This window comes from Artemia sp. Qi Xiang Cuo, chromosome 1, assembly GCF_049724085.1.
Source record: "Artemia sp. Qi Xiang Cuo chromosome 1, ASM4972408v1, whole genome shotgun sequence".
NCBI lineage: Eukaryota > Metazoa > Arthropoda > Branchiopoda > Anostraca > Artemiidae > Artemia > Artemia sp. Qi Xiang Cuo.
The window spans coordinates 52,262,299-52,287,873 of NC_142794.1; the positions used below are offsets into that span (position 1 = coordinate 52,262,299).

Genomic DNA, 25,575 nt, shown 5'->3' on the forward strand with positions numbered 1-25,575 from the left:
CGATCAAAAGAAACACCACAGTATGGCCCTGAGGATGATTTGAGCAGGATCGGTTCGGTACAACTACTGATTAATTGAGATAATAGTTCACCAGAAATTTATTTTAAATTTCTTAAAATGTTGCTGTTGCTTCAATCAAATTTTGTTAACCAGCAGCAGCTCTTTCCTTGATTTCTTCTATTTGCTCTTTTCTGTGTTGTCGGTCTTCTTTTGAGGTGTCAGCATAGAAATGGATGTCTCCTTTTTTATGCAGGACTGTGTTAGAATGTCAATTTTCATTTTCAATGAAGTAACTGAGAACAATATTGGGTCTGGCCGATTGGACGAGCTGCCAGCATTGGGGTTATTGCTTGGCAGCCTTTGCAAATTGGTCAGTGCACCAACATCAATTTGGAACTCGCTTTTTAAAAAATCCCGTAAGAAATGCAAGTTGGTTTAGGGTGAAAAACCATATGCAACTTTTTTCAAGCGTCTTTTCTATCTGTCATTCTCTTCCTGCACTATATTTCGAACTTCATTTTACAGCTTAAAAACTACGGCTTGATTTTCTATCTCCTCATCATTGGCAACTGACAGAGGTACCCATATTATCGTGAAATGCAATATTTATATCTTTCATTTCATTACGATGCTCATTTAGTGCTGACTTCAGCAGCTGGGTTGAACCTCTGTATTTACACATGGGACATACCAAGGTCATTAATTTATACACAGACACCATATTCAGTGGCTGGACATTGAGAGACACAGTGCACATAACCACTGGTCACATTCATCACAATGTACAGCCCATGAACTATTGTCCAGTAAACATCCAGCAACAGCACATTGACATATGCCTTTTTCAGGGGTTGTTGGTTTCAGGCATTTGTTACTTTGTGGAGGAGGCATCACACTGGTAATGCTGTACCGGCCTTTATTTGCCATCCAGTGATTACCAGAATCAAATAATTTTAACTTCATTAAATAGTTAAGTCTTGTGTGAAGGGAGAGGGGGAAGGGGCCCTAATGGGGTCCTAATGGAATAGGACCCCTATTTCATTAAGACTTTTAAGACTTTTGTTGCTATTTATGTTATGATGAATGAAACACACTGCTGCAGAAGGTTTCTATTGGCAACCATCTCATGAATGAACCACAAAGACTGTTAAGACTTTAGTTGCTGTTCATGTTATGATGAATTAAGCACACTGCTTGAAATACAAATTGGTTTTATTGATTCCTGCAAAATAACAATTTTAATAGTTAATCAATTGGAATGGTTACTTGATTTGTTTCTTTTCTCCCTTGTTACAGGATTTGCAGTTGCATTGGTGTTTTGGCTTCTCAGTCTGTCATATTTTTACTTGTTTAATGTAGTCTCTGGTTATGACAAGTCATAGTACTGTTTTAAACATAATCATATGTTTTTATTTTAGTGTATACACTTTGTTGTAAAAGGTAATCTGATATGTGTTAAACAAATTTCGTTGAGAACCTTGGAATGAGTTGGGGAATTTGATTAATGTCACCAGTTTAATGTCAAATTAGACTTGAGGCTATAATAATAAACATTCTCTTTTTTCTTGTTATTTCTATTATATTATGTTTTTTCCTGTACAAAGAATGGACAGCTTTTATGGAATTTTGATTTTTTTTTTATCATAGGGAGTCTGTTGGAAAGGTTTTGAAGTCTCACCTTGATGGTAACCAGCCTTCAGATTGGTCTACTCCAGAGAATTGTGCCATCCAGTATGAAGCAATTGTCAGTTCATTGATTACACCAAGAAAAACATTTCGAATTTCATCAGTTGATATTGATCAGACTATAATAAAGCGCCTTCGGCAAGAGAGGATCAGTGAGCTTAACAGCACAGCTGAAAGATCTAAGAAAGCTTACTTGAAATTAAAGGGACAAATTGAAGCTATTCAAGATGGGCTACAAAACCATAGACTTCAGGAAATCTGGAGTGAAATTTTAAGGTTGGTTCAGTGGTAGTAGCTTAAAAAACCCAGAACTTTCAATTACGTTTAAGTAAGATTAAATTAAAAACATAGCATTCCACAGAAATAAAGAGTAAAAAAGAAACATAATTAGAATTAAGTTAGCTTGCATAAGGTATCCAACCTAAAACTTATGCAAATCAGTATAAATGATGAAATGAGACCTAAAGTGAATGGAAATTAAAATGAAATTTCATCTTGAACTTAAGACAAACAGAAATCACCAGGAATAAGTGTTCCATAACCTCCCCTCAAAACTCCTAAAGTTATATATGCATTTCACTGAAAAGTAAAAATATTGCTCAGATCAAAAGTTGCGCTTCGTTATTCGATTTTTCAATAAATTTAAATGGAATATATGCTAGTTGCACCATGTCACCAGACACGTTTTTATGGCTATAGCATGTATAGTTCGTTGTTGAAAGATATAGTATTTATTTACGTTTCTTAATTTATGGAGACTGCTTAAAAGAGTGGACAGCAAAAGCCAATTTCAAGACATTCAATTTGTTCCTAATCCCTACTTTTCAGGTGTTTGATCTTTGTTTTAGTTGGTCCAATACAAGTGATAGGGATTTATTGGGGACATGTGAGGCCCATACCTCAGATAATTTTGGGAGGGAAGAGTACCTCCACAGCACCCAATTGTGGGTGCTGAGGGTAAGATGCAAATTTATAACAATAAACTCTTACCTAATGTAATAATTTTATTCACTTAATGCAAATACAAGGGGTGCAAATAAAATAAGAATGTCTCTCCAACAAGGAATTATATGAGAGTTACTTAATTTCACTGTTCGTATCTTGCGTTAGTCCTGCTATTGAGTATACTTGTCACCTTTTTGCTAGTTCCCCAAAGACAAATATTTCTCCTCTCCAGTAAATCCAAAATCGAGCCATCAACAACATGATAATTATGTTAAACATGATAAACAACATGATAATTATATTATCAATTCCTCTCAGTCAATACGGGAATGTATTGACGTTGTGTCTATGGTGTTGCTTCACAAGTATCTACTCTATCTTTCGTAGAAGGAGCTATCGAAGCTCATATCTAGCAAAGTTGTGCCAATAAGATATTCATGTCACAGTGCTGCTCGTCAGGACAACTCACTTCTGGGAAATCACCGCCAGGAGCTTTGGAACGAGAGTTTCGTTCAACATATAATCGCCATGTGGACATACCATCCTGTAGAGATTATCTCAAAAGAATGTTCTCTTAGTCATAGGCAGTGCAATAGCTCTGCCTAAGTAAAGAGCGATGTGGGTAATATGTTTTATTTTTTTTTTTTTTTTTGGTTTTAGACCAGGGCACTTCATATAGAAGGAGTTGTCATAGAACCTTCGGAAAGGGTTCATTCAACTGGAAAATGGAAAGGCTAGTGGCCTTTTTAATAGTTAAAAATGATTGGAGGGCCACTAACACCCCTCCCACGTCCACTATTTCCCTAAACCCATCCAATAAAAATTTTGAGATAGCCATTTTGTTCAACGTAGTTGAAAGGTCCAGAAATTATGTCTTTGAGAATGACAACCCCCCCACAGCCCTCAGGGCAAGGGTTGTAAGTTATGCCCTGGGGGCATATAAGTTTATATGGAAAAGATGATCGTATAAACTTTGGAGGGAGCTCATTGGATTGGTAATCAAAAGTTCTAGTGCCCTCTTTCAGATTCAGAGTAATCGGAGGATGGATAACCCCCACCCCTCCACACACACACCTTATATTTTCCCAAAATGCAACCTATAGAAATTTTCAGATGGCCATTTTTTGTTGCAGAAACTTCGAAAAAGGCTCATTCGATTGGAAGTTGAAGGGGCTAGTACCCCTTTTAATAGTGAAAAGTGATTGGAGGGGAACTAACCCCCCTCCACAAAATTTTGGGATAGGCATTTTGTTAAAAATAGTTAAAACGTCCAGAAATTATTTCTTTCAGAATGACAACCCCCCCCCCCAGCCCCCAGGCCAAAAGTTGTAATTTATGCCTTTGTGCCACATAATGTTTATATAGAAAGGATGATCGTATAAACTTCGAAGGGGGCCCATTAGATTGGTAATCAGAAGTTCTATGGCCATTTTTGAGATTCAGAGTGATCGGAGGGTGGATCCCCCCCCCCCCCCCGCACACACTTTGTATTTTCCCGAAGTGCAATTTATAGAAATTTTGAGATGGCCATTTGTTGTCGTAGAAACTTCGAAAAAGGTTCATTCGATTGAAAATTGAAGGGACTATTACCCCTTTTAATAGTCAAAATTGATTGTAGGGCAACCAGCCCCCCCCCCCACGCCCATCAATTCCTAAAACACATCCAACCAAAATTTTGAGACAGCTATTTTTTCCAGCGTAGTTGAAAGGTCTAGAAATTATGTCATTGAGGATTACACCCTCCCCCAGAGCCTTAGCACAAGGATTATAAATTATGCCCCGAGGGCATATAAAGTTTTGATGGAAAGGGTGGTCGTATAAGCTCCAGAGGGGGTTCATTTGACTGGAAATCAGATGTTCTAGTTCCCTTTGTAAGAGTCAAAGGGTTTGGGGCAGCCTCCCCCCCCTTACGTTATATTTTCCACAAATGCATCCGATACAAATTTTGAGAAAGCCATTTGTTTGAGAAATAGTCCAAAGATCACATAATAAGGCTTTTGGGATGGACAGAATCCCACAGAGTCGGGGGGTAAGGACTGTAAGTGATGCCCCAGGTGCATATAAGGTTTTAATGGAAGGGTTGGTCGTGTTTTGTTACCAATAGTACAAAAATCATTTAACAATGTCTTTATTGTGGACACAATCCCTCAGAGCCCATGGGAAAGGGTTTTAAGTTATGCCCAGGGCATATAACGTTTTTATGGAACAGGTAGTTTTATAAACTTTAGATTGGATGGAGCTGATTTGATTGGAAGTCGGAAGTTTTAGTTCCCTTTTTAAGAGTCAAAAGTGAATGGTGGGCAATCAGCCCCCCCCCCCCCAAGCCTATCATTCCCCAAAACATATTGATCGAAATTTTAAGAGAGCTATTTCATTCAGCATTCTTGAAAGGTCCAGTGTTGGGGATGTCAACCTCCCCACAGTCCTCAGGACAAGGGCTATAAGTTAGGCAATTCGTTCATTGTGTACACCTAGTATAGGTTATTGAGATAGGTATGTATGTTTGAAGTTTACTTTTCAAGAAGACGGAGAATAGTCAGTTGAGCCTTTCAGAGAATGTTGAGGTGAGTGTTGAACTAAATCAAAACACGTTATGTGTATACGGATTGTCAAAAGGTTGTAACACAGGAATAACTGAGTATATCAATTCGGAAAATTCAGGAAATGATAAGGGAGATGATCAAAAGGCAATATTTGCATGATATCAATACTACTACAACTACCACCACTGCTACTACCACACTACTCCATTTACAGTATTAAGGGGAAATTTGAACTAAATCAAAAGACGCCATGATTTGGGTGTTAATTTGAAACTTTCAGAGAATGCTTAAAGGGGAACACCATCTGACCAAAAGGCAATTTGTGCATACTACTGCCAATACTTCTGTTACTCCTACATTTACTACTGTTACTACTACTTCTATTGCTGCTACTTATAAGGCTAAGAGCATTGAAATGAAAATTTTAACAAGTATATCAACAAACAGGCCATCAAAAGGACATATCAGCAAGTTCATAGCAACAGATAACTGTATTAAGTTGAAACTTCCAGAACTTGATGAGAGGGATGTTCAACTGACCAAAAGGCATTAGGTTAATACTACTGCTGCTAGCGGTACTACCACTATTCAATACTATCACTAGTAATATCAATACTAGTACTGTGACTACTATTACAATGTGCCTATGGACTATGGATTCTATGGACTATGGTTTCTTTTAAGAAATAGAAAAAACTGAAAAGATAAGAAATATTATTTTTTCCATGAAAAAGACTATGTCAATAAAAACGAACAAAAATTAATTTAAAAAACTTTTTCTACAAAACAAGTTTTTCAAAGAAAAGTAGAGAGCTCCATTAAACCAAAAATGAGCAAAAATAAAGTCAAATAATATTCCAAGCGTAAGACTACTACAAATCATTATCAATAAATAAACGAAATTCAAAACGAACAGAAATTACAATAAATATCCAAGTCAAACTCAAAACGAGCAAAAATTAACATGAGTTGGGCTGATAACCCCCATGCCTTATCAAGACCAGAACACAATTTGCTCTTTACTGAAAAGAAAATATGATTGAAATGTTTTCACTGTTCTTACTTTCATAAATAAAAAATTATCTAAACTTGAGTAGATATCAGTATATGTCAATTAAACTGACAATCCACGGTCATTTGTTTCTCTTTTTTTTCAGTAAAGCGCAAATTGTGTTCTGGTCTTGAGAAGGCATGGGGGTTATCAGCCCTACTCATGTTTATTTTTGCTCGTTTTCAGTTTCACTCGGCTATTTATTTTCTGTTTGTTTTGAGTTTAATTTTTTTTATTGATAATGATTTGTGGTAGTTTTACGCTTGGAGGATTATTTAACTTTATTTTTGCTCATTCTTGGCTTAATGCCATTCTTTACTTTTCTTTGAAAAACTTGTTTTGTGGAAAAAGTTTTTTAAATTAATTACTTTAAGAAGAGGTTTAATTAAGTTGTCTCTCATGTTCTAGGTCCGTGGAACTTCTTGTACCATAAAGTGTATTAATCAAATATCTATAACAGAGCCAATTATCATTATAGACCTTAAAGATGATGCCGCATCCTTCACACAGATGCTTCTCTCATCACTACCTGATGACCTGTTTGTGCTTCCAAAATCTAAGTAGTTTTCATTTCTGCATCACTTGGGTTCTACTTCTGATCTTGATTTTGTTCTTTCTAATGTTCCTGAGCTCCGGGATGTCATGGTTGATGTAGCCGATGATAAGCTACTAGCGACCATCTGTATTTGCAGTTCCATTTGTATCTGTCTCTTCCACAAATACATAAAAAGTCCAATTGGTTTCGGAAGGTGTTTTGGGATAGTATTGACCTGCCACTTTATCAAAGTGTACTGGATTCAATGCTTTCCAGAATCAAAATCCCTTCCCACCTACTCTCTACAACGCTGAAGAGTGATTGCCTTGATCTGGATTGCTATCTTGCCGAAATCACTCATTCGCTGAAAATCGCCGCCTCAGCGGCAGTTCCATCAGAGAATATTCGGTTGGTACACGGAAAAAGGGATGTAAGGCGGATCCTGAGCTGAATTTCGCAAAGCACCATCACAAACTTTGGTTTAAGATATGGGTTGATTGTGCCCGTCCAATATCCGGTCTCTTTTCTGGAATTTTCAGATCTACAAAGAAATATTACCATAAAGCGGTACTCTTTTGGAAGATACAGCAGGCATCTAACCTGTCACGTGATGTCAGAAATAACCCACAGCAGCTTCTTCTTCTTCTTCTATTTAACAACAGGTGGGCTTTTCAGTAATACTATTTAGCCCTTTTCCTTTTGCTTCACTCTGTGGGCTATAGAGCTACTGGCTTTATTGCTTCGTGATTATTAGATATTTTCAGATATCTTTCAGTAGATCTTTCGACTCTAGGGGTTCAATTATGAGATGATAGATATCGATTTCTATGCTCTGTGTGCAGGTATAGTTGGGTAGGCTCTTGGCTGATAGTGAGATTTTGTGGTGTTTGAAGCATTTTAACAGTTTTTGTGGTTGTGTGTCCCAGTTTGAGACACTTCTGACACTGGATAGGCTTTGGTTTGTATTCCTTGTGTGGTTTGATTTGCCCAAATGGGAATAACTTTTCTGGGATATTAATTTTTTTCTTCAGTGTAAATTAGAAAGATCTGCTTGTTTTAAGGCCATTAGAGTTAGGTTTACCAAGTTGGGCAGCATCTTCAACTTGGATTGTGTTGCCACTCCTATCTGAGAGCCCTTCTTTTAACTCCTGACTAAGTATTTCTGGAGGAACATTATAAACTACTATTTTTGTTGGGGGTTGTTTTAGGTTCCATTTAGATGCATTAATTGGGGTATTCAGAAGGGATTTTAGGTTGATTGTTGTGTCTGCTAATTTTTAATCTTGGACAGTTATTAGCAGAGATCCATCACAGTGAATATTAAGAGAGAACATTGATTTTAGCAATTTGAAAATTGCAACTCTTATTGAAGTAATCTTTTTTATTTCAAAGGGGGTAATAAGAGAAATTTTAAGGTAAATTCCTAAGTTTTGGGAGGGAGGATCTTGGGTAGGGAGAGGGGAAATGCTTCTGATTAGGGAGATTTTTTCCTTTTTTTAGAGCTTCTAGAAAGCACCTCTTGAAACGCATTATCATGATTTATAGTGAAATTGGCCCCTACACTAATCATTGTACTATTCTCAGAATCGGAACTATCATATGAACTTCGAGATAGTGCGCTTGACCAGCCAGGATGCGTATCAGTTTCACTGGTATTTGGGTTGGGATCTGGGGGGACTTTTTTTTGGAGGACTTTTAATCATTGCCTATTGGAAAAAGCTTTAAACTAAAACAAGAAAGGATAATACAATGATAACAAACCGTCTGCACTGTGCTATGAGGAAAAATTCAGGATCAAAAGGAACACCACAGTATGGCCCTGAGGATGATTTGAGCAGGATTGGTTCGGTACAACTACTGATTAATTGAGATAATAGTTCACCAGAAATTTATTTTAAATTTCTTTAAATGTTGCTGCTGTTTTGAAATGTTGCTGCAGCTTTGGAAGCAAGTATCAAAATTCAGTTCTTCATCTTAGAATTCTAATCCAATAGATAATACTTCATGGGAAAGACACTTCTCTGTATTTTCTGATAGGCCTCCACCTTTGGATATACCATTCCGCCAGACCCTCCTTCTCCATTTTTCTCAACTAGACCATAGCCGGAATTTCGTTCCTATGACGCCGTCGTCCGTTCTTACCCAGATTCGTCTACTTAAGTAAGGTAAAACTCCTGGCTCAGATGGGCTTCAACCTGAACATCTGATGTATGGTACCGAAAAGCTAGTTGAACATATTGCGCTTGTCTTCCAGGGTTGCATTGCGCAACAGTACGTACCCACTGCTTTATGTGAGGGTATCGTGATTGCTTTCCCAAAAAGAATAAGGATCCTCAGTCTTTTGATTCTTATCGTCCGATCCCAGCTTGCTCAGTCATCGCGAAACTCTTTGAAAAGATCCTTCTGCTAAATATTTCGGATAGGTGTGATCATGGTGATTATCAGTTTGGTTTTCGCGGGGGCCTTAGCGTCGGTAACGCTCATGCCGTCTCCGTGTCTATTCTCGAAAAGTATGAGAAACTAAAGAAACCCCTATATTTTTGTGCCATTGATATATCTAAAGCTTTTGACTCGGTCCTTCCCTCGCAAGCTATGTTGGCTCTCCTAAAATTAGGAGCGAATCCATTCATATGCGCCTCTGTATGGCAGTGGTATCAGAGGGCTTCTATTCGCGTACGAGGGGAAAGTCTTTATAATGGCCGGATTCCTGTACGTCGTGAAGTTAAACAGGGCTTGGTCTTAAGTCCTGTAATCTTCAACAATGCAATCTGTTCTACCACATGTAGAATACCACCTTTTCTCATTGAGCCGTCTATCGATGCAAGTCATATTGCGTACGTGGATGATATTATCCTTTTGTTAGACGATGTGAAGTCGCTACAGATCGCTGTGGATAACCTTTATGATGGTTTTCTTGATATTGGATTATCAGTTACTTCCACAAAAACCGAATTTCTTGTTTTTGGTTGTTGCCAGCCTCCTGACTCCAAGATCCATGTTGGCCCTTCTACTATTTCTGCTTCCATGTCTCTCAAATTTTCTTGGGCTTCCATACGGAACATCAATTCGAGCAACACGATCACTCATTATTAAAACATTGAAGGAAAAGCTGACAATAAGAAAATTCAATAAGAAAACAGTCGGTCGTCTTTATAACGCTTTTTTCTCCTCATGTTTTCTTTTTAGTCCCTATTTGGAAGTTTTTCACCACTTCTGAACAAAAACAATTTTTTTCGCCATTTTTCAGATTTGAAATATCTTCTTCGTATTCCGATTTGGACCCGTAACAGATGCATATCAAGACGTTGTGGAGTCTTCGAAATTTGTGGGAAAATGGATAAGCTATTAGCTAAATTCTGGTTAGATGCGAATCAGTAGTCGATTTTCCACTCAACTGTATTTCATTGCTCTGAGTCATTCTAATTTTGTAATTCTTATGTTTGTTTATCTGTGCTCACACGTGTGTGTGTCCCCGGTAAGAAGTTTTCTTCTTCTTCTTCTATTTCACAGCAGGCCGGCTTTTCAGTAATACTATTTAGCCCTTTTCCTTTTGCTTCACTCTGTGGGCTACAGAGCTACTGGCTTGATTGCCTCTTATTTATTAGATATTTTCAGATATGTTTCAGTAGATCTTACGACTCAAGGAGTTCAAATATAAGATGATAGATGTCGATTTCTATGCTCTGTGTGCAGGGGTAGTTGGCTAGGCTCTTGGCTGATGGTGAGATTTTGTGGTGTTTGAAGCATTTTAACAGTTTACAAAGCAAGGTATGTTGTGCAGACGTCAGCATATTACATTCAAATAGGCAGTGATCAATTGTTTCATTATTCATATTACAATACCTGCAAAGAGGGGACAGGGGAACTGAATCACTTGAATTAGGAAACTGGTACGAGAATGCAAGAAAGTTTAGTCCATTTGTTTCAGAACGAATTCTATGATAAATTTTAGAAAAATACTTATTGGGAAAGGGGAAAGGATAGGATTGTTCTTATTAAATGTAATATCTGATAGTCTCCATCGGTAAATATCTCTAATGGGGATTGGTCTTCCACTTGGCTGGTCAATATTTATAGCATTTTTTGCCATTTCATCAAGCTGATGATTACCACTTATACCAGAGTGGCTAGGAATATACTGAAGATAAGTTCTTATGCCACTTGAAGCAAGATTATCTATAATACTAAGACAATGATAAGTGTCAATGTGCAACTTATACTGAGGAGCTGAGGTCACCAACTCAAGGCTTGATAAAGAGTCAAAATAGACTATAATATTTTTTGAATTAGCAATCAAAGGTTGGTTTTCCATAAGGTGTTCTAATGCCATGACTATGGCATTTAACTCAGCAGAAATTATAGATACATTATTATACAGTCTATCACCCATTGCAATTTTCAGGTGAGGAAGCAAAGAACCACTTGCTACCTTCTCATTCATTTCTGATCCATCAACAAATATTTGAAAGTATTTCTTATAGGTAAATGTATTAATTTCAGCAAATTTTTTCTGGACAAAAGCAATGGGGGTTAAATCTTTATTTCACTTTGAGAAATCAGTATTTATTATGGGGATTGACCAATTCAATGGAGGGGATTTGGGGAAAATAGGTGCAACAGACTTTGCTGGCACAAGGAGTTTCCACTGAGTTTTGGTAGTCTCATTTTTAATGAGTCAATACACAACTATGTTTTTTAGCCAATAATGCTGGATGTGTAAACTACTTGATTCAATTCGTGTTAGATATATTGTAAATCGTAGACTTCATCCTTCCCTTCTTGTTAATGTATCACTCTCCATTCGCAGGCACTTGGTGCTTGTGGCTTTCCTGAGACCAAATATCAGGCGTATTATATGATTTTGTATTGTTTCAATTTTTTGCATCTGGGTCTTTGCACATGCACCGTAGACGATGAGCCCATAGTCAATATGGGGCCTTATATATGATTGATAAAACTGGAGTAAGGTTTTCTCCTTACAGCCCCAGGGTGTGGAAAGAAGTCTTTTTAGTATATTTGCTTTTCTATAGCATTTTTTTTTATTGTGTTTGAAATGTGGAGGTGGAAATTAAGTTTTTGGTCAAGCATGAGACCTAGGTAATTAATAAGATTATCTTCTGGAATAGTTGTTCCATTTAGAGATAGTCTTGCATTAACATGATTTCCCTTTCGGTGAAGTTGGATTATTTTTGACTTGGTAGGTGCAGTGGGTACATCTGAATGTTGAGAGAATTTTTCAAATCGGAAAAGTGACTTTTGGAGCTTTGACTGTGCTATCTCAAAGGTGTTGCCAGATGACAATAGCACCAGATCCTCAGCATATTGTAGATTCGTGTGGGGGAGGTTCATGTCCCAGAGATATAGGGCAAAGAGGAGGCAGCTGAGGACTGCTCCCTTAGGAAGGCCTTTGGTTATTGTCTTTTGGGGTGAAGAGGCTGAACCTACACAAACAATGAAACTTCGCAATTCTATGAAAGATTTTATAAAAGATACTAGCTTGGGGGGTAGTCCAAGGTATGCAAGTTTGTTTAAAAGGATTTGGTGGTTCACATTGTCATATGCCCCTTCAAAATCTAGGAAAGCTGCAACTAGGACATTATTTTTTGAGAATGGTTCATTTATTGCATTTGTTAACAATATGAAAGCATCTGTTGAGGAGTGTTGTTTCCTGAAACCAGTTTGAGTGTGAGGAATCATGTTATTTTTTTTTCTACAAACCAGAGGAGTCGATAATATATAATTTTCTCCATTATTTCCCCATCACAGGAGTAATCATTATGGGCCTATAAGACTCAGGGTTATTTTCGGGTTTATATTTCTTTAGGATTGGTAGGAGCGACGAACAATTCCATTTATTGGGGAACATAGAAGATGCCCAAGCATGATTATAACAATTTAGAAGTTCCTGTTTGTATGAAAAGGTGAGAGTCTTTATCCATGTAGGGTGTATATTGTCATAGCTGCCGCTAGTCTTGTTCCTAATATGATGTATTGCATTATTCATTTCCTGGATTGAAAATGGGCTGGTTTTATACTCGGATCCTGGGCGTGGTTGGTAACTTAGGTTCATAGGAATTGGGGACATTTTGCTGCAATTATTTGCTGTTAGCTTATTAACAAAAAGAGTGGCAAATAGCTTAGCCTTTTCATTATCATTGTCATAATGGGTATTATTATGTATAAGCTCATACAGGAGTGGGTTGGGGGAAGTCTTTTTCCCACAGATGTGGATTATGACTTTATGTATAATTGGCTAATGTGTTTCTCTGGAGAGATTATTTGCAAAATTATTCCAATAGTTATATTTAGCATTTATTATCGTCCTTTTTAGATTAGATTCTGCTTGTAATTTTTTTAAATATGTAGTAGGTGATGGTTTTTTTTATGAATGTTCTCCTAGCTGCCTTTTTTGTTCTCCATTTATTTTGGCACTCGTTTGTCCACCATGCTTTGGGAATGTGTTTAGGGAAGGTTTTCTTGGGTTTTGTCCTGGGGATAGCATGATTAGCTGTATTTATTAGTAAGGATGCTAACAATTCAGCATGTGTGTCAACTGTTGTGTTTGAAATGCATGAATTTTGGGTGAAACTTGTAATTTCATCATTTAGCTTATTTTGGAACATAGACCAATTCACTTTAGTGTTGATATATTTGGAGGTATGTGATAGGGTTTCAGCAGGTTCGTTTAGGGAGTAAACTATAGCAAAGTGGTCAGTACATAGATTATTAATTTTATTTATATAAATTTTATTCAAAATATTTAATGACACAATTTGTAGGTCAATTGTAGAGAAGCTGCCACTTTTGGGGTTGAAATATGTATTCAGGTTTGGAGGGGTAGCAACAGCTAATTCAATATTATTTGAAGTCATAAGCTCAATGAACTTACCAGCTTTATTTGCTGGTTTATTCCCCCACAAAAGGCTGTGGGCATTGAAGTCTCCACAAATAATGATATTTTTTAACATATTAGAATTATATAGATAGTTAAAGAAATCCATTGCATCTGTAGTTTGGCCATTAGGGTTATAAAAGCTTATTATGTAAGTTTTTGTATTATTCAGCCAAACACTGATACCAATTGCATCAACATCATTTACAAAATCTGGAAAGTTGATGCCACAGAATTTTATATTATTTTTAACTATTAAAGCTACTGCACCTCCTTTTCTCTCTGATGATCTATCCTTTCTCAGAATAGTATATCCCAGAGACTTAATTTGTTGATTTTGGGTTAAATGAGTTTCCTGGAGGCAAGCAATATTGATGGAATTATTATTCATAAAAGATGTTAGTTCATTTAGCTTATTTTCTCTGAGTGATCTTACGTTCCACTGGAGTATTGATATGTGTTGTGTTGTTGTTTTATTTTTCATATGACTGTGTATCAATGTTCAGCTTTGTTAATAGTAAAGCAAGACCTTTTTTTGCTTAAATGAGCATATCATCAGGGATGTAGATTTTTGCCAATTCTGCAATGATTTTTATTTTCTGTAGTTGATGTATTTTCATGGCCTGAACTGCATTACAGTTTAGAATGAATAAGCATATATTTGGGGATTGCATGTTTAGTTGTGCGTCATGTTTGTCAGTTAAGGGATTAATTTCTGGTAGTGTTTCTGGTTTGTTCCTTCTTGGGAGGGGGGGGGGGGGACCTCATCACACTGGAAGAGGAGGCTTGTTGACTTTGTGATTCTTTCTGATCGGAATGGGAGCTAGGGGGCTTAGAGGATGGTGTTTTATACGGGGTGCTTGATACATTGGGGGCGTTTGACTTGGGTGTTTTGGTTGGTTTCATTATGGGCTTTATTTGGTATGGTTGGGCAGCATTTGCTTCCATAGCTGCAAAAGGGTATGGAATGGCCTTCTCAGTTGCTATTTGGAGTGTTAGTGCTCTTTTCTTATATGCAGGGCACAGTGATTTATTGGTAGATTTATGGGGGAACATTATAAACTACTAATTTTGTTGGGGATTGTTTTGGGTTCCATTTAGATGCATGAATTGGGATATTCAGAAGGGATTTTAGATTAATTATTGTGTCTGCTGATTTCTTATCTTGAACAGCTATTAGCAGAGATCTATCACGGTGAATATTAAGAGAGAACATTGATTTTAGCAATTTGAAAATTGCAACTCTTATTGCAGTAATCTTTTTTATTTCAAAGGGGTTATTAGTAGAAATTTTAAGGTAAATTCCTAGGTTTTGGGAGGGAGGATCTTGGGCGGGGTGAGGGGAAATACTTTTGATTGGGGAGATTTTTTTCCTTTTTTTAGAGCTTCCACAAAAGAAACACCACAGTATGGCCCTGAGGAGGATTTTGAGCACGATTGGTTCGGTACAACTACTGATAAATCGAGATAATAATTCACAAGAAATTTATTTGTAAATTTCTTAAAATGTTGTTGCTGCTGAATTATTTTTCTTTTTTTTCTTTTTTTTAGATTAGTTAGAATTAGTTTTCTTTTTTTCTTTTATTTTGTTTTGTTCCTTTTCTTCTGTAATCCTCTTGTTACATTTTATATGTATAGAGGGTTAGAATATATTGTTGTTATTATAGTCAAGGGAAACTGAATGTTCAAAAATCAAGATATTGTTTTAATGGTGTCTAACTTCCATTATTGCAAATGGTCATTTTCAGCTATTGAAAATGCAGCTTCGTTATTCATAGCTGTTCGCGCTCGAATATCAGTATGAATTTTGTTTCTTGAAATTATGTTTTCATTTAAAATGCTTGAACTCCATTCAGTAGGACAGACTAAAGGTTTTCTTATAATATTTGAAAGTGCCATTGCAAAGCATTGAACAGCTGCAGTTCTAGAGGTGGACGTTTTGCTTTTTACTTAGCTCGCCAGATACACTTTTTATTGGAACATATGCACTGTGCATTTATATCTTGTTTGTTCTGCTCGACTGACCAAATGACGTGAATGGTGTCCTGTGATTCCAGTCTGGTGGAATGATTAACAATGACATCCTTATATAAAGGGGTATTCTCAATAAGCCAACTAAATGTAACAATTTTTGTAAAGGCAATTACTTGAGATTAATTTCTATGCTCAGGCTGTGTCAAAATTTTATCGGTTAGAAACAGGGCCTGGGTCCTGTTTATTCCAGTCAGCTTTAGAAGGTGCAATTACTTTACGTCTGGTCTTGCAAAGTGCTATGTGTTGGTGGAAAAGAACAAGTATCTCCTTATCAATTAATTCTTGAGGTAGATACGATGGCTTAGGATCTACCGGTTGACGTTTAACTACCAGATTAGTGAGAACTTTTGTTTGCAAAGCAAATTTTTTTTTGCCAAATTTATTCATTTCATGATTAAATTCTTCTGGATTAACTGGATATAAAGCATGAGTTTAACGAAGGCGATTTAGTCTATCAGTATACTACTGTGGCGATTCATTCGCTTGTTTCTTTCTTTGAGCTTTATGAAAGCGATTTAGTCTATCATTACGGTCCTGTGGCTATCCATTCGCTATAACAAGTCTTTGCCATTTTCTTTGAGCATCACGAGGACAATTTAGTCTGTCAGCATGGGCCTGCGGCGATTCATTTGCGCATTTATTTCTTTTTTGTTCTCTTTGTTTTGCAAGGCGAGATCTATTCTCGCCTTGCAAAAAAATGATTTTTTGTCATGGACAACGCTTTTTGTTCATTATCAGTCAAACATTTCTGTTTAGTAGGTACGAAATTCCTACCTTAGTCACCTTCGTCAAGTGATCATTTGAACCGCATAAAATTATGAGCTTTCTCCAAACGACATTTCTTTTGTGTTTGTCTTCGACGTGGTACCCCTTTATATAACACACTGAGATGACTTCAGTTAATACATTCTTTTACACTGGTACATGACGCCATTAGGGTTATACTAAAGGGATATTCAACACATTATTCTTCTAAGTTTTAGTATGACATCATTTATGGTTGTAACCTATTATATATGACGTCATTCGTGTGCTATATTATATTGTATATGAAAATGCAGCTAAAAATAGGGAGGGGAGGCATAAAAAAAGGAATTGAAAAACGATTTAAAAAAATTTAAAATGACTAAATGAGATAACAGGAGAGAGGCAAACAAATTTGGTGGTATAACATTGAGAAGAGAATAACTATTTGGGCTTAAGTGTTGTTTAACTACTATCTTGATCTGGAAATATCTAGTGGCCTCTGCTGGAAACATATTTGGTCTGTGTTTAGTTTTTTTAGTTCTGAAATTGTGTTTTGCAAAGGTTTTTGATAGTTTTTTTTTTCTAGAGAAAAGGAGTTGCAGCGAGAAAAGGACGAAGCCAAAGCAAAAATTTTTGATGAGAGAGAACAACGAATAGAAGAAAAACACCCTGCTACAGGTGCGCGTTTATTTAAATCTTTTTTGCAAATAGAAATCGATTAAAAAAATAATAGAAACAATTAATTAGACAAAATAAACGTAAGACATCTATATTCTAAAGAAATAATCATTGAAGCAATCCAAATATTAACATAACACAAACGCTTTTGAAAAGGATTCCTTTCTGTTTCAATGTTTCTCAAAAATCTTAAATAAGACAAAATAGGAGGAACGATCAGGTGTACATCCACAGAAAATTAATCATTAGAATCTTCATATGGAATGTCTGTTATGTATAGGATGTTGGTGTATGTAACGTTTGTAGAATGTCTCTAGTTGTTGTAGCTATAATTACTTTTAAATTTCTATTTCTATATGGAATTTGGTGCCAAAAAAATTAAGTATTTGGCACTAAATAGGTTATAAAAGCTAGGGTGATTGCCAAACCAATTATAAAACAAGAGATATTTTCGACAATCAGAGATTTAAAAAATATAATTAAAGTTTTTTTCCGATTTAAGAAAGAATATTACTCAAGGTTGCTCCGAAGAAATTAACGAACATTCTCATTATGAGAAGAGCAGCCATTGTTAATTATTAATAATAATTGTACACGGGGAAATGGAAAATTCGTTGCCAAAAATATATTTTTTTCTGTTTTCGTGTTGGACCCCTATACACCGATGTGGTCTACTACTCTCCGCTCTAGTAGTTTCTTTTCGAATTTCTGCAAATTCTGGAACTTGCTATACAAAAAAGAAAGTCATTTTCTATTGTGACCAATAAAACGAAGCACTAATAAAACATAATAGTTCTGGCTTTTGACATATGACTAAGTATATCTCTTTGGCATAAAAATAATAGTGGCGTTTGAGGCATTATATATATATATATATATATATATATATATATATATATATATATATATATATATATATATATATATATATATATAATTGCACAGGTACTAAGCTTGCTGCTTTGTCGCCAAGTCTACCGTGTAAACGTCACCAAGTCTTCATAGTCTAAATGTTACCTCAATAAAATTACAATGTCATAAAATTACAATGTCAATCGAGTGGTTATTTGGTCCAAGAAGTTTAGAACCACGAATACTGTATACAGTGCTATAAATTACACAATGCCCCCCTCGCCCCCCCGCCCAAGAAAAAATAGGAAAAAACATAGGAAAAAGAGACTAAATACTAGGATACAGGGAAATTCACTGTTAAGAGAAGAACATGGTAGAAAAAGCTAAAGAAAACATAAACTGAGAAGGCAAAGAAAATCAGAGACACGGTTCTCAGTATTAGAATATTAAGAAGAAATGAACAAGGACGAGAAGCGAGAAGGACAGATTTGGCAGCTTTTGGAATTCTGTCAAATTCTGCTACTGCCAGCTATGTAACTTTTTCCGTACCTGCCGAGAAGATTACAGAAGCCATGAGGGGGCCGTGCGTGATGAACACCAGGTAAAAGGGGAGTGGATGCATGATGGTAGAGTTCTCTGGTATGCTGAGTAAGCAAAATTTGGAATATGCTTAGCATTTATATGCTCTAGAGATAATAGGCCTGTGTGTGATGAGAGGTCAGCCGAAGGGTAAAGTCTAGGAAGACGAAATGTTGCTTTAACTTCTTTATTCTTAGGATACTGAAGAGAGCACAAAACAGATTTATTAGTTTCCCCACACTGAGCAACAGTATAAAAGATATAGAAACATGAAAATATAATGTAGCGAAAGCATTATATCAGGGGAAAGATAAGAATTAATACCACTCAGCATAGCTGACTGGCTAAGGCCGAGGGAGCAAATATTGTTTATATGAGTTTGAAGTAATAAGAAGCAATCAAGATTTACACCCAGGAGCTTAATATATATGGACTGAGGTATGGTCTCACTTACATATGACAGATTGACAGTAAGAATAAGCTTGGGTATTCAGTATAATCTTCTAAAATGTATCACTATATTTTTTGGCTATTTAGCATCATACCATAGCACATTAAGTCTGTCGAATAAATGCTGAGCCTTAGAGGTACCTAAGTACAGATCATTTCCAGTGATAAAGAAACTACTATTACCAGCAAAAATGACTGGATGCATTCCTGGAGCAAGCCCATAAAAAAGTTCATTAGTACAGGTAAAAAAAACAAGAGGGAGCCAAGTACCGATTCTTGTGGCACCTCTATATATTACTGACGGTAGAGATAAAATACTTTCAACTGATGCACACTGGGACCTTCTAAACGGATGATACTGGAAACAATAGTGAGGTACTCCATACACACAAAACGACGAAAGCTTGAGCATCGAAAGCATGAAAGCATGGTCCAAGAAGAACCATGTAATCAACTATGCCCTTTTAGCTTAGACCTTAGTTCCTCCAAAGCCATTGGTGGTGCGTACGGCGTCAACGAAGCCTCTCCATTCGTCCTGATTTGGGGCTGCAGAAATGACGTCTTCCCATTCGGGTACTAATGAGGTCTCAGCAGTCCTCAGATGTCGGTCAAAAGTTTGCTGCAAGATGTTCTTTGGACGACCTCGTCTGCTTCTGCCGTCTGATTTCCAGTTGTAGGCTATCCGAGGAGGGCGGCATTCTATCATACGGATTAAATGTCCTAAATATGTTTATATCTTCTTCTTAGAACAACAGTAATAATAATAACAATAATAATTCATTTATAACCCGCTAAGAAGTACGAGAGCAAAGCGGAGTACAAAAAACAGAAAGGAAATACAAAAGCACAAAACAACACAAATGCAAAAACTCTGCAATTGAGCGAAAAGACGGATGAGCCCGTGGTGCGGCCTAAGCCTGCCAGGGGCTGACTTTAGCAACTTAATGTGAAATAACTCAAGCTTATTTGTCACATCAGATGTGCTATAATTAGACCCCGGCGCCGGGTCAATAAGAGAAGGCCGGTGACGGCGGGAGCAAAAGTAGCAGCGGCGGTGCGCCGCATCCCAGCTTTAATTTACAACAGATTTGGGCTTATTCACGAGTTAGAAACTTCGCGAGTCGCTGACTGCAGGCTGGTCTTCTTCGTTATTCATCAAGAGAATTAGAAATCCGGTAGAAACGAAATGGCTTTGGCATTTTAGAACCCTTGCATAATAGTTGAAATATCTAACAGCTATGTATTCCTAACAGAATTAATTATTAAAATTAATAGTTTTTTTTATCAAGCATCGTCACCATCGAAAAGAACTGTCACCATTTACACCACAGCTCGGTTTACAGGAAAATCTTTTCCCTTAGCTTTCATCCCATCAAAAATCCAGAAGGGGTTTGGAAGATATGTGCTCTTAAACACAGACCAACCAAATGTATCTTTTAGCCCGTAAATCTGGTGGCAAATTGCCAAGCTCATCAGAGGTTCTAACTCCAGCCCTTTCCCTACCTGCACTGCCATCCTCTCGCCCAATGATTTCAGTAAGCCCTGTGACTTTGCAGCCATTGTGAAATAGGATAGTCACATCTGAACAAGTGCAAGCACATCCCAGCACCACCAAGCAAACAAAATGCTTCAAGGAAGAAAGGAGGGCAGAACGAAAGTGCTCACTGATACATCAGTGTAGGCTAAGAATGAAGCTGCCTTTCCTACAAGGAAGGCAAAGAAGAGGTGGAAAAGAAAAAAAAATGAAGCGACAACACAAGCAAAACAAAGAAGCAGGCTGTGAAGAGATTTGGAGAGAAGACAGCACTGAGGGTGAAAATGAAACTGAAAAGGTTCAGATAGTGACTGTTGATGACAACTCAGACAGTTCTCCTGGGTAAGATAGTGAAAAGGAATGTGAACTTAGTTTTGATTTGGGTTGCAGTTGGCAAGTTGGCAGTCGAAAAAGTCATCTGTGAGGGCCATTAGGGAGAATGTAGAACCTACTACAGAGGTCAGTGTAATGACCATGAATGGTGGGAGAGGTAATGTGCAAAAGTGGCTGAGACAACCAGATCATATCTACTACATGAAAGAGAATTTAGGGTAAAACCCCCCAGTACGTGGATAGTGTGTGATCTTGGACAAATGTTTTGAGTTAAATGTATATGCCCTAAACAAGTACAACAGGTTCTTAATCTTGGACCTGATGCAGAAAGTTGGGACTGGCCTACTACAATTTTATAGCCAAGCTTATTTAAATATGATTACTCTTTTTCACAACACATGTCAGTGATTGAATCTGTCCATGATTGAGATACTTCAATTTTAAGATCCTTTGTCCAAGATTGGGCAGTACCCTATTTTTAAGATTAGACTCAAGCTAAAAATTACAATTATACCTCTACTATTAACTGTCTGCGCATTTACAATAGTTACCATTGTGTATGGGTGAAATACTAAAACTAATAAAGACAGAGTAAGAACAGAAAAATTTATTTTCCCTGCATTTGTAGTTTCCTTCCCATTTATTTCTGTCAATATCTGAAATAGGTCCCCGTTCTGTAACTAGACACCTCCTAATATGCTTCTAGGTATTACACCTGCAGTTGTTTTATGACTAATTAATTAAAAAAACTTTTTCTACAGAATAAGTTTTTCAAAGAAAAGTAAAGAACTCCATTAAACAAAAAAAGAGCAAAAATAAAGTCAAATAATCTACCAAGCGTGAAACTACCACAAATCAGCAGGGATAAATAAATGAAACCCAGAACGAACAGAAATTACAATAAATAACTGAGTCAAACTCAAAAAGAGCAGAAATTAGCATAAGTTGGGCGCAAAACCCATATGCCTTCCCAAGGCCAGAACAAAATATGCATTTTACTGCAAAAAATATAAATGTTTTTACTTTTATAAATTTAATAAATCAAATAATATTAACATTTTGATTACTAAATATCAGTATATATATATTAAACCGACAATGCACATTCATTTGTATTTTTTCAGTAAAGTGCAAATTTTTTTCTGGCCTTGGGAAGGCATAGGGGTTTTGCGCCCAACTTATGCTAATTTCTGCTCTTTTTGAGTTTGACTCGGTTATTTATTGTAACTTTTCTTTGAAAAATTTATTTTTTAGAAAAAGTTTTTTTTAATTAATTTCTGTTCGTTTTATATTGACACTGTCTTTTCAGGGAAAAAGAAAATAATACTTTAAATCTTTTCGTTTTTTAAGACTTTATAGTTTGGCCTGCTATTTGTATGCTGGAGAAAAATTTTCAGCAATTTTTAACAATACACACCCTTTTAAAAATCTGGACACAAATAGTACTGTTTAATTTAGTTTCAGACCTGAAATGGAAACCTTGATACCATTCGCAAAAAAATATGTTTACTTTCTTTGATAGCTTGGATACACTTACGCTATTTTGATTTGGTTAAATTTTAAGAGCAGAAGTAGCCCCGAAAGTTTGAACATAATAACCTCAGTCGTTCTTGGGATACTGCTGAGATGCCTTATTGGTAATTAGCATTATCACTGTGCATTTTGATTTAATCTTATGGAAATATTTAGTTTATAAATATAATGGGAAATTTGGTGGGTTGGAGTGGAAGGGGGATTAGTGGCCCTCAAATCACTTTTGACTATTAAAACTGGTATTAAACTGTCTTATTTTCAATTGAATAAGCCGTTTTTAAAATTTCCACAACAATTCCTTCAATGCGAATTGCCCTGTTCTAAACAACAACAACAACAAAAAAATAAAACATTATACCCACTATGATCTTTACTATAAAAATGTCAAGCCATTAATTAACTTTCGACTATTAAAAAGGGCACTAGGCCTTTCGATTTCCAATCGAATGAACACTTTTGGAAACGACACCTTATATGCCCCCAGGGCATAAATTACAACCCTTACCCTAAGGTCATTCTCAAAGACTTAGTTTTCAGAACTTTCTACTATGTTGAACAAAATGATTATCGGGAAATTTTGATTGGATGTGTTTGGAGGAATGGTGGGCGTGAGAGGTTTCCACTCAGATTTAGACTTAGGAAAATCCATACCGCTATATCGACACTGGCAAAGCCGCTTCTTGAAGACCGTTTTTGTTTTTTGGTCAATATCAAAAATATCTACGGACCTGGGTTCATACTGTGGGACCGCAGGTATATTCTACTGCGGATTTCATAGTTAATGACTCTGTTGCCAGCTTATATTCAAAATTCCTGTCAGGCACATATTTTCGAATGCAAGGATTCTCTTTTCAAGCTCTTGGTACATTTACCAGCACTATCTAGCATAAAAGAGTGCACATGGCTACTGTAGAGGCGTAACTTTAGTCACAGAGAATATTTGATGCTTCTCCAAATGGGCTTTAGTCTATTAAAAGCTCTGGTTCACTGACTTATTCTGCTTGTAATCCCGGTCATAATTTCACCATCTGAGTAGAACTCCCAGGTATTTGAACTCCCTGATTCTCTCTAGATTCTTATTTTTTCATTACAAAACGAGCGGTGAGATTTTGATGGATATACTCTTGATTGTCAATATTGATGGTTAGAATAACATTTACTGCACTTTCTATAATTGCGTCAAGTAGCTGCCGTGACCTCTGTTTAGAATCTTCTAGCAAGACTACGTGATCCGTTGAAGTCTAAATCAGAGAGCTGCGTTTCGCTTACTTTTACACTATATCCATCGTTTTTTCTTTAACTATAGTCCATTATAATTACACACAAAAAAAAGAAAGTACACAATCCTGGTGGATATCAGACATGAAGTTGAGAAATCTGGTTGTGCCATTCCTGGTCTTAACACTCGCTCAGTTTGTTCATACAAGAATATAATGATAATAACCAGTTTTTCTGGTACCCCATAATACTTGAGGACTCTCCACAAGCATTCTTGGTCAACTGAGTCAAATGCCTTTTCGAAGTCAATAAATAGCAGATGCAACTTATTGCTTTACTGTTTTGATTCCTCGACAAGCATTTTCAGTACAAAAATCAGAGCACAGTCTACTGGCTCTAAAGCCATGCTATTCTTTGTGCACATTCGTATCTAGTGCATTTCGTAACTGATGCAATATAGTAGAAACCAATAGTTTGCACGGAACTGGCATAAGGTTTATATCTCTCCAATTATCACTCAACATTGCGCTTCCGTCTTAGAAAAATTTCGTCAATACCCTTAGGTCCGTTCGCGGAGAACCTACAAGCATCAATATTCCATATCTTGATAAAAAGGATAAGTCACACAGAGAGGCGTGTTCGTGCTGAATACTTCAGCATTTCTGCTGTGATCCCATCTACGCCAGGAGCTGGTCTTTTTTTTTTTTTTTTTTTTTTTTTTTTTTTTTTTTTTTTTGCTCCATACATGATCTCAGCAGAGCTTGGCGGTTTTCTCTGAATGCCAAGCTGTGAAAAGGGAGTATAAGGTATATTTTCTAGGTCACTGGGTCTCTGTCTAATTTAATAGTTTCTCGAAGTGGACAACCCACATTTTGTCAATTTTATCTGGATATGATAAAGTCATTCCTTTCATGTCTTTTACCGGTAATTCTGCTGCTCTGTTTCCCAATCATTTCATTAGTCACCTGGTAAACATTTTTATAATCACCTTTTCTAGCAGCTTCCTCTGGTAAAGCAGCTTTATTTTCAAGGAAAGTCTTGCAAACTTCCTAGCGCTCCTTTTAACGTCTTTGTCCTTCTCCTTGTAGAGCAGTTGTGTAGCTGATTACAGATGCTCTGTGGCAGCAGAGAAAAAGGTCTGCTTAAGTACTTTACGCTCGTTAATCAACTTCCACGTGGTGGAAGTATTAGGAGCCTACTTCCGATCGAATGATCCCTCTCCCGATTTTCTAGGATCACTGGTTCGATACAATGACCCCTGGGAAAAACAAACAAACAAACAAAATTAAACATGCATCCGTGATCTTGCTTCTGGCAAAAAATGCAAAATTCCACTTTTTTGCAATAGGAGCCTGAAACCTCTACAATAGGATTCTTTGATATGTAGAATCTGATGGTGTGTTCTGATGAGGTTCATTAAGATAACTTGAGGTGCTGGGGATGTTTTTACCCCTTTTGCAAAAATGGCGGTACATTAAACTTGATGAGTTTTATATATTTTGAACAAGGACCAAAATTCGATATTTTGGATGTATCCATTGTTATCAATGCTCTATTTCTTAGAGTTTCGTTTACTATTGAGCTGGATCGCTTCTTACTTGTATTTCGTTACCTCGAACTGTTTGAAAACAAAGGCGCATTTCCTTTTTTATGCAATGGCTACTTTGGAAATTTCAGGAAAACACCTGATGACAGAGATAAGTTGATCAGATGCCCTTTGGGTGCTGAAATTAAAGGATTTTTTCTCTGAGGATGGTTGCTGTTAATTCAGGAGGATTTGCAAAACAACTGTCTGACAGGTCATACACTATATTTGAAACTTAATTTAGAGCACAAGGAAAAAAGACAAGGACGTATCTGTTAAAGTAATACCTTTTACAACTTTGTCAGTTGAGGCAGCTGCAGAAAGCAGGTTCGTGAAATACTTATTAAAAGAATTGGCAGCGTACTCTCTTTCTATACGGC

At 36.6% G+C, this 25,575-nt stretch overlaps 1 protein-coding gene across 1 annotated transcript in view; it reads left to right on the top strand.

The window, feature by feature from the left end:
- LOC148956451 (uncharacterized) overlaps positions 1-25,575 on the top strand; it is a 76,643-nt gene that overhangs the window by 10,483 nt on the left and 40,585 nt on the right. The window contains exons 2-3 of the mRNA XM_089108293.1: positions 1,648-1,962; positions 17,020-17,111. Of these exons, the coding sequence (XP_088964419.1) occupies positions 1,648-1,962; positions 17,020-17,111 (407 nt within the window). The remainder of the gene's footprint in view (positions 1-1,647; positions 1,963-17,019; positions 17,112-25,575) is intronic.